This window comes from Kogia breviceps, chromosome 5 (genome assembly GCF_026419965.1).
Source record: "Kogia breviceps isolate mKogBre1 chromosome 5, mKogBre1 haplotype 1, whole genome shotgun sequence".
NCBI classification, from domain to species: Eukaryota; Metazoa; Chordata; class Mammalia; order Artiodactyla; family Physeteridae; genus Kogia; species Kogia breviceps.
This window is the reverse complement of record NC_081314.1, coordinates 108436432-108454727: the sequence shown is the minus strand read 5'-3', so window position 1 is coordinate 108454727 and position 18296 is coordinate 108436432. Positions and strand designations below refer to the sequence as shown.

At 35.6% G+C, this 18296-nt stretch overlaps 1 protein-coding gene across 3 annotated transcripts in view; it reads left to right on the top strand.

The window, feature by feature from the left end:
- Window positions 1-18296, top strand: part of EPHA3 (EPH receptor A3) — a 356916-nt gene that overhangs the window by 334291 nt on the left and 4329 nt on the right. For all 3 annotated transcript variants that reach the window (XM_059064499.2, XM_059064498.2, XM_067034877.1), the window contains one exon: window positions 13262-13417. In XM_059064499.2, coding sequence (XP_058920482.1) covers window positions 13262-13417 — 156 coding nt within the window. The remainder of the gene's footprint in view (window positions 1-13261; window positions 13418-18296) is intronic.

The following is an 18296-nucleotide window of genomic DNA, read 5'->3' as shown; positions in this document are numbered from 1 at the left end:
TTCTTAAAGGAAAATTACAGTTTTAGTAAAGGAACTACACCTACTGTGCACAAAAATCCACAGTATTAAGTGATATGTATACATACTACATAATGATGATTTACAGTGACTCATGTGTAAAAGATTTAATATAATCCCTTATAGGAGTTTTCTTTTCTTATTTCTCTTATGCACATCTGTTGGTTTTACTGACAATTATCAAGAGTTGTGACTTTCAAATTGATAGAGCACTTGCTAATGCACTTACAAGAGAGTATATAATTTTTCTACCTTAATAGGAACAATTATATTGAGCATACATGATCCAGTTTTTACATTACTTTTGAATAAGATGAATAAAGAAAATTTGAATCAAAGTCAATATCAGTATATAAGAATCATAGAAAAAAAAGAATCATAGATTATTTGTTGGAAATAACTTTTGGGAGGTCACTAATATTGAACTTAGTAATATATATTCAGTAGGTAAAACTATTGATAACTTATCCTGCAAGGATGAATCTCTGTCCTAAATTTCAGAGACAGACTGTACAGGCTTTTTTGGAAATCCACCTGACAGTTTAACAACCAACAGGATAACAAACTTGCCCTTCCTGGGCCATATGGTCCTCATTTTGTACCCTGAAGCCATTTCTTTTGATCTTTACTCAATAGCAATCGTAGCAAAAAAGAACATCTTTTCAATTCTTTCCATATCATAAAAGAGCATTCAAACCATTTCCATAGGATCAGTATCAATATAAAGACTAACTCATGTAATATGATCCAGAGATATTTAAATCCAATTCTATGCGGGAAAATAGTCTTAATATCAGATCATATTATGTGAGGATATACCCTCGTATTCAAACTTTCTTCAACTCACTATTCCATTCTTATTGAAGTACATTGAATATTTTTATCCTAATATGTATTTGTTAGTACTTTAATATATCCCCTGTATTTTGTCACAAAACATGCAATTTTAGGGAAACTATTTTTCTAAGAAGTGCTACCCATCTTAATTCACTAAATATAAAAGTTTTAGAAATTGTGTTTATATATTTACTTATTGCCATTAAAATACACAGTGGGCAGATTGTGCTATTATAAATTTATTAACAACAACCTCAAATTACCATGCAACAATCTCAAGAGATCTTATTTTTCTATAGAAAATTTGCTTTCCCACTTTTGACAATGATTGTTCTATTCTTTTTCATAACTGATTAAACTCATTCCCTTTCCCCTTTAATTTTCCAGTGATGCCCTTGCCACATGCTTTATTGAGAAAATACAAGCCATCAGATGGGAAATTCCAGCAGCAAAACAAAAACAAACTGGAGCCTGCACCCATCCATCTTGTTCTTTTTTCCTCTAATTACAAGAGAGGAAAGTTCTTCTTACCTCAAATTAGAAGAGAGGAAGTGTCCTTTCAATGTCAGAGGCAAATCCTTTCTCTCTCTCTCTCTCTCCTCTCTCTCTCTCTCCCTCTATCCCCTGCATACCCAGGCTCTTTCTCTCTCTCCTGCATATGCAGGCTCTTTATTTCTGCAAGATTATTGCCATAAAAATATGTTCTATTATTACATTGTTTCTCAAATTTCCCTAATACAAGAATCATCAGGAGAACTTATTAAATGCACAAATGTCAAGGTCTAACCCAAGCTACTAATTTGGAATCTGCAGGAAAGGGAAATGGAATTTGGACATTTGATAAAAACTCCAGGGGATTTTTATCATCAAGGAAATTTAGAAGATGGTATTTGTCAACATCACCTCTGCTAACCCCACATCTCTGCCAACTACTTCCTTATTTTTTTATCACCCTTCACAGCCAAACTTCTCCAATAAGAGTCTCACACACATCTCAAAACTTAATATTCAAATTTTATCCTTTTATTTTCTCCTGATACCCTCATCCTTCCACTACCTTCCAAATTTGGTTGAATACACCAGCACCTATTCATTTACCCATTCAGGATTATAGCCAGTCTGGGTACCTCTTCCTTGCTCTCCACACTTTGATCCAGGTGATCACTGGGTCAACATGATAGATTTCTCTCCCTTTTCACTTGCAAACACTCTCTCCTATGACTTTTTCTGCTTCTGATCTAGACCACTGAGGTAGCCTCCTGACGTGTCCCCTGCTTCCATTCTTGTCCCACGCTAAGCTTCTTGTCACAGAGCCTTCAGAATTTTCCTATCAATATATGTATTGATAAATTATATATTGATAAAAATATATTGATAAATTATATACATATAATATAATTTCAGTCACCTCTTTATAACCAATTTTGAATTTCCATTATACTTAGGAAAAAAAAGCTACATTCTTCTTGATTGTTTAAATAGCCCTGCTCCTCCAATGTCATTTCTTTTATTCAAATATTCATTTCTTCATTTTTTCAACAATATGCTAAGCTACTATGTGCTAGGCATGTGCAGACGCTGGAGTACAGTGATGAAAACAAATATGGTCCCTACCATCCTGGAGCTTACATTATAGAAGATGTACAGTAGATAATAGACAAGCACAGATTATAGGAAGGAGATAAATAAAAGGTTGTGATAGATTATTAAAGGGTGGTTGAGGAAAAAGCCCTCTGAGGAGGTGATATTTGAGCTGAGAACAAAAAAAGGAAAAGAGCCAGATTTTTTGTTTGTTTTTTAGCTGTGCTACGCAGCATGTGGGATCTTATATCCCCGACCAGGGATTGAACCTGTATTGGGACCACTGAGTCTTAACTACTGGACCGCCAGGGAAGTTCAAGCCAGATTTATAAAGAACCATCCCCTCCATAAAAATATTTTTTAGGGGTTTTCCCTGGTGGCGCAGTGGTTGAGAGTCCGCCTGCCGATGCAGGGGACGCGGGTTCGTGCCCTGGTCCGGGAAGATCCCACGTGCCGCGGAGCGGCTGGGCCCGTGAGCCACGGCCACTGAGCCTGCGCGTCTGGAGTCTGTGCTCCGCAACGGGAGAGGCCACAACAGTGAGAGGCCCGCGTACCGCAAAAAAAAAAAAAATTTTTAAGGATTTTGGCATAGGAAGAAGAAACTGCAAATGAGTCTGGAGAGTTCTAGGAAGTGGCAGAGGGACAACAGCATAACCGAAGAGCAGTAGGGAAAGGAAGAGTCTGTCACAAGAAGGCAAACAGAAGCCAGAACACTTGAGGCTACCCAGGTCATTGTGAAAACTTCAGAATTTTTTGAAATGCATGAGGAACCCATTAAGACATTTAAAGCAGAGATGTGACACTATTTGATTTACGCAACTGCTTTGTTGGGGGAGAGGAATTTCCACCCTTCAACCTGTGCTACTTTCACTTAAATAGTACTCTAGCCTCAGTGACCAACCTCAAGTTCCTTCAGAAAGTCAAAGCATTTCAGACATGAGGACAGTAGCACATTCTGTTCTCTTTGTCTTAAGATTCTTCTTTGCATTCATCTTCCTTTAGAAAGCAGCTTCTACATCTTGTCTTAATTGAAGCATTCTCTGGCAACGTGATTTAAAGGTCAACACCATTATTCTTTCATGGGCCACTACACTATGTCCTCGTTCTTCATCATAATTTTAATTCAGTTGTGTGCATTTTCTTTTTATGTATCCGTTCCTCCAATTAACTCAGCCCTATGAGATCAGATGCCATGCTGCCTTTGTATTACCATGTTGATACTGGAAATTCATTATCTGTTAAGCACATGAATACATATTTACTGGAATAATAATAAATTTCCATTTCAACAAACATACAAGTTTTAGAAGAATATTCTAGTTTTATTCCTATTCATTATACAGATTTCTGCAGACATTAGTCATAATGGTAAAAGCTTAAAATTTTCTCCTAAGCAAATCTCATGTTTCCCTTTCTGTCAACTCAACTCCAGAAACAGTCTCCTCAACACACTTGGAGACTGTCTCAATCTGAGTTTGTGGATGGCACCAAGGATTCAAATTTCTCAATGACTTAGTTATTTAGATCAATGTATAGAATTATGCCTATAAAGTCCTTTAGGAAAAACAACATCATTCTATTATTTTTTATAGGGATGTTGTTTTCCAGAGTCTGCCTGTGTCTAGTTAGTTTTATGGCAAATTTTATTTCATATACTGTTACAGAAATATTTCTATAGTGCATTATTTTACTCTTCAGCCTTCCTTAGAGTTGATGATTCATAACAGAACATTTCCAAAGAATCTTACAGTGAGAGTGTCTTTGTGAATATCACTGCTGGAAGTGGGGAAGGTGTTTAAGCAGATGGTCAGGGTGTACCAGATTAAAAACTTACTTGTATGTTGCAAGAAGTGGTAAGAAGGGAAGGGAAGTTATATTAAATTTTATGTTATGTTTGTTTTCTGGTAATTGATTTATTTTCCTAAAAGTAGAGCAATTAGAGGAGACATGAATACATTTGAAGTGTTGACTACATGAATATGAAGATACAAATGTTTGTTTAGCAGTTACTTTGTGTGAGGCATTATACTAGGCCCTGTGGTGCTTACACAGGTAAAGAGACACAGCCTTCGACTGCAACAGCTTGCCTTTGAAAATAGGAGGAAAAGAAAAGTTCAGAAATACTATATGATTGACCCTTGAACAACATAGGTTTGAATTGTATGGGTCCACTTATAGACAGATATCTTTGAACAGAAAATACTACACTACTACAGGGTTTGTGGTTGGTTGAATCTGAGGATGCTGAGGAACCTCAGATAAGAGATAAGAATAGGGAGGGCCGACTATAAATTAACCCCTGTGTTGTTCAAAGTCAACTGTAATATCCCTCAGAATATGTAATTATTAGAGCAAGAAGACAAGGTTTTAGGAATCATGAAGGAAGGATGAGTTTACTTTTAGCTTTCAGATTATCTGGCAGTTGCAGAGAAGTGACTTTTGGATGATGGATGACATTTCTACCAGCAGATAACAAGATAAGATCATACCAGGCTAGGGGAACACTGTACAAAAAAGTAAAACACACAAAAACTTAGGATACTTCCATTTACATTGCATAATACATTTCTGCTATAATACAGCATAAGAAAGGAAATTATGAGAAAAGAGCCAGATAGATGATTTCACCAGGTAATGGAAGATTTAATGTCATCTCTAGAAATCTGGACTTTTGTCCATGAGGAAAAGAAGAGCCACTGAAGATGCTTAAATGCTTAAATGATATATTACATTGTGCGTGTGTAATAGTTCTCTGCAGCTATACCTAGAATAGCTGGAGGGGAATAGTTCATGATAAGGAGTAGGGAGGTGATTTCAGTGGTCTTGGGAAGGACTTATGCTAGGGTAGAGCAGAGAAAATAAAAAGAAAAGGTGTGAATTCAAAAAGTTGTAATGAAGTATTATAAGACAGGGTGACTGGTGAGATGTGCAGAGTGACAGAGAGAGTATCAGAGAGTACTTCCAGGTGAACAAGGAGGACTCTGAGAACAGTGCTCCCACTGACAGAGGTAGGAAGGACAGCTCTGTGAGGCAAATGAGCATTTCGGACACAATGAGAGTGAGTCCCACAAGAAGCTGGAAATTTACATCTCAAGCTGGGGGAGAGATTAAAGCTAGGCATCCAATTTGGAGCCTTCTCTCTGCAAACATACTTTTAAAAACCACCGTTAGAAATGTATTTAGAAGGTACAAATCTTGGTCTAGTCATGCTGATTTTCACCACAAGTATCAATATATCCATCTGTATTCTCCTAATAATCATTTAATTTCTAGTTAAAGCTCTCATATCTCATGGATTATAGGGAGACTTTAATCAGTGAAGAGTGGAGGGTGTTTGTCCACATAGGTTGACACTGAGACACACACACCCTCCCCCAATCTCCCAGACTGAATTTTTGAACTTCTTGCTGCTTTTGTGCTGCCCTGTGGCCAGGAGTGTTTCTGAAGCATCTAAATGCCTCAGTCCCTTAGTGCAGAAGTCATGACCTCAAAAATCTACAAGAGCCAAGAAGCTGATTGAAATGAGTGAATGCTTCTACAGTGTGTAACAGGGTGTGGTGGTAGTTAATGGAGATTTCAAGCTCCTTATAAGGGGACTACAGAGTCAATCAAGCCAGTAGGTGGCAATCCTAGAAGGAAAAATGTATGCAACATTATTATCTCAGAACAATAACCCACTGCATACACTTCCACCCAGAGAGAAAGAAAGTGGTCTCTGTTTAGAGCTTTGGGGAACGGTACCCACTACAGAACAGAAAAATATGAAATGGTAGGTAGAAACAGGAACAGCCAGAGTTAGGAATGAGATTTCAACCATTACAGAAACCACATCTCAAGGAATTTTTCCAAAGGTGGATAGAATGAACTGTATTATCAAAAGGTGCAAAAGCGTAGGCAAAAAAAGACAACTGAGGAAAAAAGCCGCTCAATAAGCAATGAGAAGGACATTGAATTCTCTTTAGATAACTATTTTGATTCTTTTAGAGTGATAGATGAGATATGAAATTTTAAGAGATTTAGTTATAATTGGATGATGAAAAGGAAAAGGCAATGTGAAAATAATGCTTTTGAGAAATTCAGAAAAAATGAAAAATAGTCATAACACACATGTATAAAAGGGTAAAAGTAAAGCTCTCTTTTGGTAAGAATTGGAGAAATTTTTCTTAAAGATATTCTTGTAGAAAATATTGCTAGAAAAATAAATAGAAAATGGCCTTAGAACGATAAATTTTCTCTACTACACAATATGTTTTTGTTATACAAATTAAAAAATAAACAAAATTCATTTTTATTTTATTTTTTAAATTATTTTATTTTATTTTATTTTATTTTATTCTTGGCTGCATTGGGTCTTCATTGCTGCACCCAGGCTTTCTCTAGTTGCGGCGAGAGGGGACTGCTCTTTGTTGCCTTGCGCGGGCTTCTCATTGTGGTGGCTTCTCTTGTTGCGGAGCATGGGCTCTAGGTGCGCAGGCTTCAGTAGTTGTGGCTCACGGGCTTCAGTAGTTGTGGCTCCCAGGCTCTACAGCACAGGCTCAGTAGTCGTGGCTCATGGGCTTAGTTACTCCGTGGCATGTGGGGTCTTCCTGCACCAGGACTCGAATCCGTGTTCCCTGCATTGTCAGACAGATTCTTAACCACTGTGCCACCAGGGAAGCCAGCAAAATTCATTTTTAAAAGAAACTGTTTTGAAAATGAGTTTTATATAATATACATTTATGTAATACATATAATATGATTATTTATTACATATATTTATGTATTATATAATAGACAATTAGCTTTACATTATGTATAAAATATATCTCTTGGATTTAAATAAATTGATTAAATTACTTTCATGAATGTAGTTAAATTAAAATTTTTAAAAGACTAAAAATAGAGAAAAATAACAGATGAATTAATTCACTTCTATTTAGACAGTACGATGCCTTTTTCTTTTTTGGATATTTATGTATATAAAATGAAATAGACGTGTTCTTTAAATTCACAAACACGTGCCAGGGCATTGGATTCTTCATGACTACTGTAAATTTATAGAATACAAATTTTTGGCATAAAAAATTAAATAGTACATTCAATTTATTTGGAATAAAGTTCTAAAGTGAAGGTAAAGGAATTTATGGTATAAAGACTTAAACAATATATTTAAAATATTTAGACTAAGATTCTGAAGACCCAATTATACTTAGTTAATTTAATTAAAATGATTTTAAATATATTGTTCCATTGCATTGATTGCTAACTTGTAGGGATTTATGTTTATTAAGTTGCAGAACAAATAGGAACAAAAATAAGCAGTACTTGTAATTTTTACCTGTTAATGGCACTAAATTAGCATTAATAAAATACTTCTCACCTCTAAAAGAACAAAATATAATTCTTTTTGAGAATAGCTGCTCTTTTGACAAATATTATATCCTTTAAGAGAAGTCTGATGACCAAAAAACAATCTGTTTCTCAAAATGACTTTGACCTCCAATTCTGAAACTGACATGGTGACTTTCCTCATGAACAAATATGATACAGAACCTTTTAGAGGGAAGCAAATATTTCAAATACCCAGGTGATCTCTTTTTTTTTTTATCTTAAAAATCAAAGCAGGTAATTTTACCATTGGGAGAAATTAAACCAGATGTAATAGCTATAACTGCTAAGATTTTTGTCCTTAACGCCTAGAGACAATCAAAATAAACACAATGACTTTACTCCTCCTTAATGTGTTTTCATATACTAGTCTCCTGTTGTGAACTATATACACTTAAAATTATTTTTTGTTACTGATGACAAGTTAAATTCGTTTATTCCTATCTGGACTTTCTAACTTTAGAGATAAAAAAACCAAGATTATCATAAATTCGCATTTAAAAAATTGGCAAGTACAAAATTTTCCCCTTGAAATGTAATGACACCATTTGAAATTAAAACGTTAACAATAAATTATAAAAGGTATTGAAAAAGTATATTACTATTTTATATATCAGGCAATAATAAAGGTAGATATGATTAACATTTTGCCTTTGAGAAATTACCCTTTAGTTTTATTATGGTCCCTGAAACTATTCACAACCACAGACAAAAAGCAGGTAATTATAGTGGTATAGACTACAACTCCAATATTATTAATATTTACTTCTAGATTCAGTAGGCATCTACTTATTCATTCAAGAAATGTGTATTAATCAGTATTTTTAATACATAAAAAATAAAGCCCTCTGTAAACCCAAAGGAGTCTTTTTATGTTATAAAAGAATAACTTAACATTCAATTATAGAGTTTAGAATCCTAGTGCAATATTGAAATAAGATCATTATAAGAAGATATTCTTGGGACTAGCAGTTATTTGTTGACATTTGTTCCCCAGTATCTGGTGCTAGTTGGTATGACCATTTACAGGTAAAATAGGAGTTGATGGGAAAAAAATATATGTGTACCTCTTTAATGCAGCAGTATGAAAATCCACAAAAGAATAATTCACAAACCTAAATGCAAGGAGAGAGGAAGAAAGGGAAGAAAGTTATTTTTTGTTTCCCCTGAGCAAACATGTAATTTCCATGATTTCTTTTTAATGACTGCAGTCTGTGGCCAGTAGGTACTGATTTATGAAAAGCTGTAAAAGATCAGGTGGAACTCTGCAGGACATCGTTTACAGCTGCACGGATTGAAACCTATCTAATTTGTCTAGTAAAAGTGTGAGCTCACGGTGCACATCACCCAGCCTATAAATTTCCCCTTCAGACCCAATGTCTGGGGCTGGGTCTAAAAAAACGCCAATGCCTGCAGCTGCTCAAAAAGCCCACATTCCCCTGGTGTGCATGAAGAGACATCACAGGCTCTTCACAGTGAGAGACAAATTCCTATCCATTGATAAACTCACCAGATGTCCTCTCAGAGGAGGAAAGGAACCAATTTTTATTTGAATTCCCCAGAGAAATCCTGGAAGTGGAAAAATGATACTTTGCAGGGCTGGTTATTCCGAGGTCACTGGCATTAAAATTAGGTCCTTCTTTGTCTTCCTTATACTTTGATCCAAGTAATAAACAGAAAGACTCGGTTGGGGTCACTCTAATCCTTAATCCACACATCCTGTTTTATTTCAATTTGTTTATACTAATTTTCTCTAAATTCTTGTTGAGTCTGACTATACTGTTGAGTTTAAAAATACAAACCATTTTTAATTTAGAGGGGAAAATTCTGCATTTTTCTAGTAGGCATACTTCATAAATATTCTGAATAAAAGTCCTGGGGTTTGATTCTTCATACCCACAAACCTATAAATAAAAAAGTATTGCTATTCATGGGACCAAGAGTCGACAAGAGTCGACATTAGATTCTATGCTTCAGCTACTGTAGCAATTCAAGCTGTGGGGTGTGAGTGTGTGTATGTGTTTGCTTACATGCCTGTAGATAGTCTAGTACTTTATTGTCTCCTTTCTAGGTCTCATTTAATTTTTCTTATAAAATTTTCTCACATCTGATGTAATGCTACTCCTATCAATTTTGTTTACTGATTCCAAGTCTTATCCAATGGGTCCAATGTTATATCTAATGTAGGCCAATGACCAAGGCTATGTCATTCATGATGGTCATACAAAACAACCCAAGAATAATGTATACATTTTGGACCCCGGGTTGTATATCTATTTCTGTAATTCATCAAGTTCTTAGGAAAAAAACATAAGCAAGACATTTTCAATGATTTAAAAAATAAACTTTTTTTTCTTTTTCAGGTGGATAATTTAAAGAATCATAGAAAATTATTTATGTGTATGTTCCAAAAGAGAATAATGTATAAAATGTTATATTTATATTTTATGATATTCTAGGTATTCCTAAAGGAAATAAAATTAATGCTTTGTAAAATAGTACCTAATTTCTGTTTCTTTCTTTCTCTTTGATAACCTGTGAGGATTAGTTGAAACTAAACAGTAACACATAATACAAATTACAAATTCCATAATTTTAATTTTTAATTTGTAATTCAAACACTTGAGGTAGAGAGCATTGAAGCAGTTGAATTTAGTCCAATGGAAAGAAGTTTGAAAAGTCCTCCACATTCAGCTGTCTCCACTTCACAAATCTTGACAGGGAGGGAACTAGTTATTGATCTACATTTTCCACAGAGCATGCAAATATAGGTAGAACCAAACTGTCATGTTCTCAGTGTTTTCTTAAACTGAGCACTAAAATTGTGTTAAATTTTCATTTTTATCAAATAAATAAACTTATTTTTAATTAATTAAAATTTTATTTTGATAAGATAAATTTAATGTCTCCCCATCAAAATCCAAATGAATTTACAGTCCTCTCTTGTGTTCCCAACAACAGCACACAGGTTCAGGGCATGCTTGTTCAGATTTCAGAATCCTAACCTCATACTTAAGCGTGTCTTGTATATTAGGGAGTGAGTTGGAGAAATATCATCAATAGTAATGGAAATTCCACATATCAGTGATACCATATGATATTTTCTTTCTCTGTCTGACTTACTTCACTCAGTATGACAGTCTCTACGTCCATCCATGTTGCTGCAAATGGCATTATTTTGTTCTTTTTTATGGCTGAGTAATATTCCATTGTATATATGTACCACATCTTCTTTATCCATTCCTCTGTTGATGGACATGTAGGTTGCTCCCATGTCCTGGCTATTGTAAATAGTGTTGCAATGAACATTGGGGTGCATGTATCTTTTTTTTTTTTTTTTTTTTTTTTTTTTTGCGGTACATGGGCCTCTCACTGTTGTGGCCTCTCCCGTTGCGGAGCACAGGCTCCGGACGCGCAGGCTCAGCAGCCATGGCTCACGGGCCTAGCTGCTCCGTGTCATATGGGATCTTTCCAGACCGGGGCACGAACCCACATCCCCTGCATCGGCAGGCGGACTCTAAACCACTGCGCCACCAGGGAAGCCCCATGTATCTTTTTTAATTATGGTTTTCTCCAGATATATGCCCAGGAGTAGGATTGCTGGATCATATGGTAGCTCTACTTTTAGTTTTTTAAGGAACCTCCGTACTGTTTTCCATAGTGGCTGTACCAATTTACATTCCCACCAACAGTGTAGGAGGGTTCCCTTTTCTCCACATCCTCTCCAGAATTTATTGTTTGTAGGTTTTTTGGTGATGGCCATTCTGACCAGTGTGAGGTGATACTTTATTGTAACTTTGATTTGCATTTCTCTTATAATTAGTGAATCATCTTTTCATGTGCTTTTTGGCCATTTGTATATCACTTACATGTGGTATCTTAAAAAATGGTACAAAATGAACTTATTTATAAAACAGAGATAGAGTCACAGATGTAGAAAGTGATCTTATGGTCCCTGGGGGCGGGGGTGTGTGTGGAGGAATAAACTGGGAGATTGGGATTGACATGTATACACTACTATATATAAAATAGATGACTAATAAGGACTTACTGTATAGCACAGGGAACTCTACTCAATACTCTGTAATGACCTATATGGGAAAAGAATCTAAAAAAGAGTGGATATATGTAAAAGTACAACTGATTCACTTTGCTGTACAGCAGGAACTAACACCACATTATAAATCAACTATACTCCAATAAATTTTTTTAAAAACAGCAATGGAAGTCTCCCAATTAAAAATTCCTTTTACATGTGGGCAGGACTCTGATTTGTCACTTAATTTTCATTTTAGCTTCCACATATATTGTAGGGGCATAGCATCAGTGCCTAACTAATGTAAGGATTAAAGTCTTTCATATCTGTGTGTTATGCTTAATATTGTAAGTGCTCGTAAATGTTCAATATAATCCTTATTGCTGTTGTTGTCGTTACTATTATTATTCATCTCAAAGCAAAGGCCTTCATAACTACTATTTACTCAAGCTCCCATCCTAAGAGAAAAGATAAAGAGAAGGACAATCAAGTGTCCACCTGGTGACTGGTTCCAGGCTTATGAGTCAAAGGACAGTCAAAGAGGCCACTGAGAGCTGAAAAGGCAACCCAGGCAGTTTACCAATAAGATGCTTCTCTTGGTTCTTCAGGGATGAAAATGTGGTTTCCTCCATTTCTTTTGTTCCTTTGATTCACCAGATCTTGCAGCTGGTCATAGATCTATAGTAAGACCTGTAATTATATAAAACAATCCTAAAAGTTCTTGTTAATGCTGATTATATTGTGCAATAAAAGTCATAATCACAATGTCTGTTTATCATCTACTTCTGTATATATATTATAAATCTATTTGATATCGTCATATTTGTGAGAATTTCACTTATTGTTACTCATCTACTTTTTTCTATTCTTTTTGTAATTTTTATTTTTAATGACATTGTGACATTATTTAAGTCTGTACTGACTTTATGTCCTGCTGTAAGTATAGTCCAGGTTGTTCAAACTGTCCCTTAGACAGCAACCTGCACAGTGTCTACAGATGAACATCCAGTAGCCAGGATTTAATGTTGGAAACCAAATCCATCCACCAAAGCAGATGGAGGAGTGTTCAGTGTGTTGTGTCAGCTATAACTGTAACCTAAATTATCACCATCTTTGCTAATGGTTAAACAAATTAAATTATAAAAGTATGTATGGATATATTTATGCTTTTCACTGGCAAAGTTTCAGTAATTTAAAAAGCAGTCGTTGAGTGCAGAAGGGGAGCACTGAGACAAGATGATTACACAGTATTCTTGCAAATTGCCAGCTTGAGCAGATGAAGACTTCATGGCAGATAAATTTCACAAATAGGAATGCTACGTGAAGTCTGGAAGTTCCTGCTGATGTTGGTGTCGAATATTGACACGCAGCAACTCTGCTGATTCCTGATCTCTCTCCCATTGGTATTTTCTTTTCTTGCAGGCCGTCAAACCTTCTTCTGGACCAAAGCAACGTCGACATTACTACCTTCCGCACAACAGGTGACTGGCTTAACGGTGTCCGGACAGTGCACTGCAAGGAAATCTTCACAGGCGTAGAGTACAGTTCTTGTGACACCATAGCCAAGATTTCCACGGAGTAAGAATAAGTTTTGACTGAACTTTCTAGTGGACATATGTGTTTAGGATTAATGTTTTATAAATAATAGATGAATCTCTGAGGTACTTAACTTTCTCCTGTAACCACTGAGCTGGATCCTGGGTCTTTATCAAGGACACCTTCTAGATTGAGTGTGTTGATGTGTCTTCCTCTCTCATGCTAGATCCCTACAATAGGTGTCTTCATTGAACTATGATCTCCTTCAGATAGACCAACAGATACGTAGCCACACCCAACCCCAAGGGACCCAAGCCCCTAATTTAAAACATAAACAGTTATGGCATGATGATTTGTATATCCTCGCATTTGTGATTCTCTGTTATTTTTAACAAAGCCTAACCTCTATGGAAATGGAAAATTGAGAACTAAGTGGATAATCTGGTATATAGGGAAACATGCTAAAGTCTAAAAGTAGTTCTCACAGCTATTAAATAAACATACCGTCATCTATTACTGAGTGATCTCATGCTAGAAAATAAAATTATAAATAGGTTTAAGACATGATTTTCCTTAAAAAAGCTTATGGTCAGTTTGGAAGAGAGAATATGCATAATTAATATATATTAATTAGTATTAATTTATGATTTCATGTGTTAAAAGTCAGTAATAATCAAGTATAATATGCTATACATATTAGACAGTGGTCCTGTGGTACAATAGGGATCCTTTGGTAATAGGAATTCTTTGATATGAGAAACCCATGGCCTTAAGGAGAGGCGATTTATAAGGAATCAAGAGAACACGGTGAATAATCCATAAAATTCATCCTCATTCACCAGGTATGCTAATTGGAAACAAGAAGTGAAAAACTGAAAGCCATATTCTTCATCTCTCTGTGAATGAGACAATTTACTTCACTTTCCAATGAGACTGCATCATTTTTTCTTTTTCTACACAGTGACTTTTTCTGTTTTCCCATGCACATAGCTGAAAATGACTCTCTCAACTCTAGATCATACAACCTTGGTATGCCACTCAACTGACCAGGGTCCAACTCTCTTTCTTCTAAGTCCCCTGGAGAGACATTCTGATGGCCTCAGTCTTGCTTATAGACTGGCTTCTCCAAAGTCATGTTTGCCATGAGCTATTCATTTCTATTCAAAGGAGGAAGAGTGAGACAGCATGGACTTGACTATAGGGGTCCTTTCCTGAGGGTAAGATAAAGGACTGCTCCAAAGAAAGAGGTTTTATGTGGGGCAGATACATCAAAAGTTGTCCACAATTTTGGAGCTTGCAAGGTCTGTTTGGAAACTGTATCCATCTTTGAGTCAAAATCTTCTATCTTTGATCTTTGTTACATTAAATAAATCCTTTTGTGCTCTCAAGTTCCTTTAAGTCATATCCAATATTTGAATATTTAAATTTTGAATATTTAAGGACTTTCATTGTCATACTGTCAATTATTTAAACAAAATCACCTTGGAGAGCTATAGATTAGATGTCAAAAAGAGGTGTGTAGTGTAATTAATAGAGATATAAGTGCCTAACAAATAGGTAAAGAAGTTTACTATTTATGGTATAGCATCCCATTAGAAACACAAACATCACAAAAGGATCTATAGCAAGGGAATAATACTATTGAAGAGGAGAATTTATTCTTAGAAAATAAACTCACACTAGTCTACTTAATATGTGTTGGCATTCCTGTTTAAAATAGAATGTAGTATCTGTTGAATGGACTTCTGACCCAATTGACAATGTGTTTTGGGTTTCTATGGTAGTTATTTTGATCAGACACAGTCCAGGATATATTCATGTATTTAAATATTTTTATAAGTTCTTATTTTAGTAATGTAAACAGTTTGGGTTATGATATACAAGAAACTTGCTTCAGAGCACAGAAGCATAGCAAAGAACAAGCAAAAAGTTAAAATTTTCTACACCATTGCCAGATTTTCAAAGGCAAATATTTATTCTCAATAAAATATCAACACTCAGAGCTTTTAGATAATGGAACACTATATTGAAGTGGATGTAGCAGAACATTGTTAATATGATTAACTGCTAGCTCACAATTTAAATATAGTCAGACATTCTAATCTATGAATATGGTCAGAAAGCTATTTGCTTAAAAAGGTAAAGTGGCAGCCTTTGTTACACTTCCAAGTTGGGGATGTATTTGTCTCAACAGTACAGTATTGGATGCTAAGCTCTTTTTGGCTGGTTAGAATATTTTCACTTAATTGTTATGTTTATTTAAACAACCTGTGAGTGTACATTCACGATGAATGAAAACTGATTTTTCCTAAGAGATTCGGCCCTTTTAGGTTTGCCCTCCACACTGAGCCAGATGGTTTCAGATCTCTCTGTATTTCAATGTTCTTTCTTCTGTCCTTTCTCCTCAATTCAGGGACAGCATAGAATTAACATCTACTGACCTAACACTCCTTGAAAAGAGTTGTTTACTTTTTGGGTCTCTGCAATCTCTACCTCATACCCACCCTTGTTTATATTATAAAAACGAGAATTTAAAAATATTTAACACACTAAAAATTTGGAAAAATTTAGTGAGGCAACATTTTCACCTTAAATGCTGTAAAATATTTAACTCGATATTTCATTCTTCCTTTTGCAGTCTTAGGCTTGTTGTTTGAATTAGATTTCTTCCAATCCCTATTTTCTTTGTGTCTTACAGAGTCAATTCAGAAATGATTCCCTTGACCAAATAACTACAGAGATTCTCCTAGAATAAGACAGAGATACTTTAAAAAGGATATTACATTTGTTTTTTACTATCCAGACTATCAATCATAGTCTGGATCAAGATCCAGATCAAGAGTTTCATACTCAAATAAATATTAACTTATTTCAGTTAGTTTCGGGATCTCATTTTTAGGCCAGCTACTCAAGTCATCTAATTTTCAAATAAATTTTTTTTTAAATGTGCAGTTTTATTCAGTCAACATATTTTTAAAAAATATTATTTCACAGCCTAGGATGTATTTAGGAAGGTTAATGTGAGAAGGAAAGAGAATGAGAAAGGGCAAGAGTGACTGTAGAAACTGGAGAGAGAATTAAGTGTGTGGAATGAGTAGGAGGCAGATTAATTGCTACATGTCATTATCCTGCACCTTTGGATGCCGTTTTCAAAGTGTCATCACCTATCCTTTTGCCTTTGAAGTACCAGATAGCTTATTAACCTCTGGTCTCGATCTTGAGCTGCTCTTTAGTCTTGAACTTTTCCACTGCTCTTCTGAATAGGGTAGTCCTAACGAGATAAGCATATGGGACTGAGATTTTGGACTTGGCAGGGTGGTGGGTAGAACACATTTTGGTAGGGAGAAAAGAAGGTAGAGGGTACATAAAAACTCAGGTTAAGGCATAACCTAAAGGGATACTTGCTGTAATTCCCTTTTCCAGTATAATCCTTTGCATCAAATATAAACAACATTATGTATCTACTTGCTTATGTTGGGTTCCCAGACACTGAATCTGAAACAGTTTCATGCAGAAGATTTCTTCAGGTGCCCTTGGGACATACATCCATAAAGAAGTGATAAGGGGGTCTTGGACTGAAGGAGAAGACAGTCCTACCTACTGGAACAAGAGTCCTAGAGCTTGGTTGGCCCTTCAGAGTTGTCCCAAGCTGGTCTGTGAAATTGCAGCATCTGATTTTTTCCAGTGGCCAGGTTATTGGTGCTTCAGTTCCAGAGGGGAAATAAGGGCCAGGCATCATAGCAGATATTACTATGTTTAAATTTCTCAGTGAGCTCAGGAAATTAGTATATTACCTTGGAGCATTTTTTTTTCTCTGCTTTCCATGATTACATTTTCTTTTTTAAGCTTATAAAGAAGGGGAAAAGGAAGAGATAGAGAAAAAACTCAGGAAGTTATAAAAAAATATGATACAGGATTGGAAGAAAGATGAGAGAAGAAATACAAAAACAGTGAGGATCTATTGATTTATATACATTTATATCTGTCCTGTTTTCTGACTCTTAGATTCATAACCTGACTTTGTTATAGTTTGAGGATGAGTAGGGAAATGTTTGTTGTTCATTTTAAAGATAGATCCATGGTATCCTTATAAAAGAATCAAAATCCTGTAGAGCACACATTCTCAAGAGCAGGGGTCAACATAAATAGACTACGTTACTCTAAGCGAAGGTTTCATTATCCACAGTTACACAAAGGGTGGCAAGCTTGATGTCACCATAGCTCTCCACTAGCCTTCCTGGTGAAGCAAGGTAGCTGAAGACTGTGATCAGAGAGGACCTCAGGCAAAATACAAGTTGTCCATAGAGAATTTATCAGACCCTTGAATGGCAGTAGGGCAGTAACCTGTAGGGCATCAGGATTTCATCCCCAGCTCAGGTGATAGGAATACAACTGAGCCTTAATTACTTTTATGCAGCAGATGCTTAAATAATGTATAAATCCTTCTTAAGTCGTTACGTATGGTCTTCTTGCACACCTTTATTGCTTTGGAACTCCTTTTTTTTTTTAATTTTATTTTACTTTTATAGAGCAGGTTCTTATTAGTTATCTATTTTATACCAGTTAGTGTATATATGTCAATCCCAATTTCCCAATTCATCTCACCACCACCAACACCACCACTCCCCACCCCTGCCCGCCCCAGGGAACTCACTTCTTAAGAAATCAATTAGTTCAATTCAGTGAGGTTGAATTCCCAATTTTTCATTCTTCTTTTAATGCTCAATATAAAGGGGCTCCATCTGTGTGTGTGCGTGTATTTGCATGTGTGTACGTTTACTTCTTTCCACTTTCAGTCTGCCTAACGCTCCTTGCCAAGTGACACTTAATCCTCTATCAATTTCCCCAGATAAACATATTTTGGACTATCGATTCAGTCTTTAGTAAGTACGTGTTGAGCCCTGGCTAAATGAGAGTCATT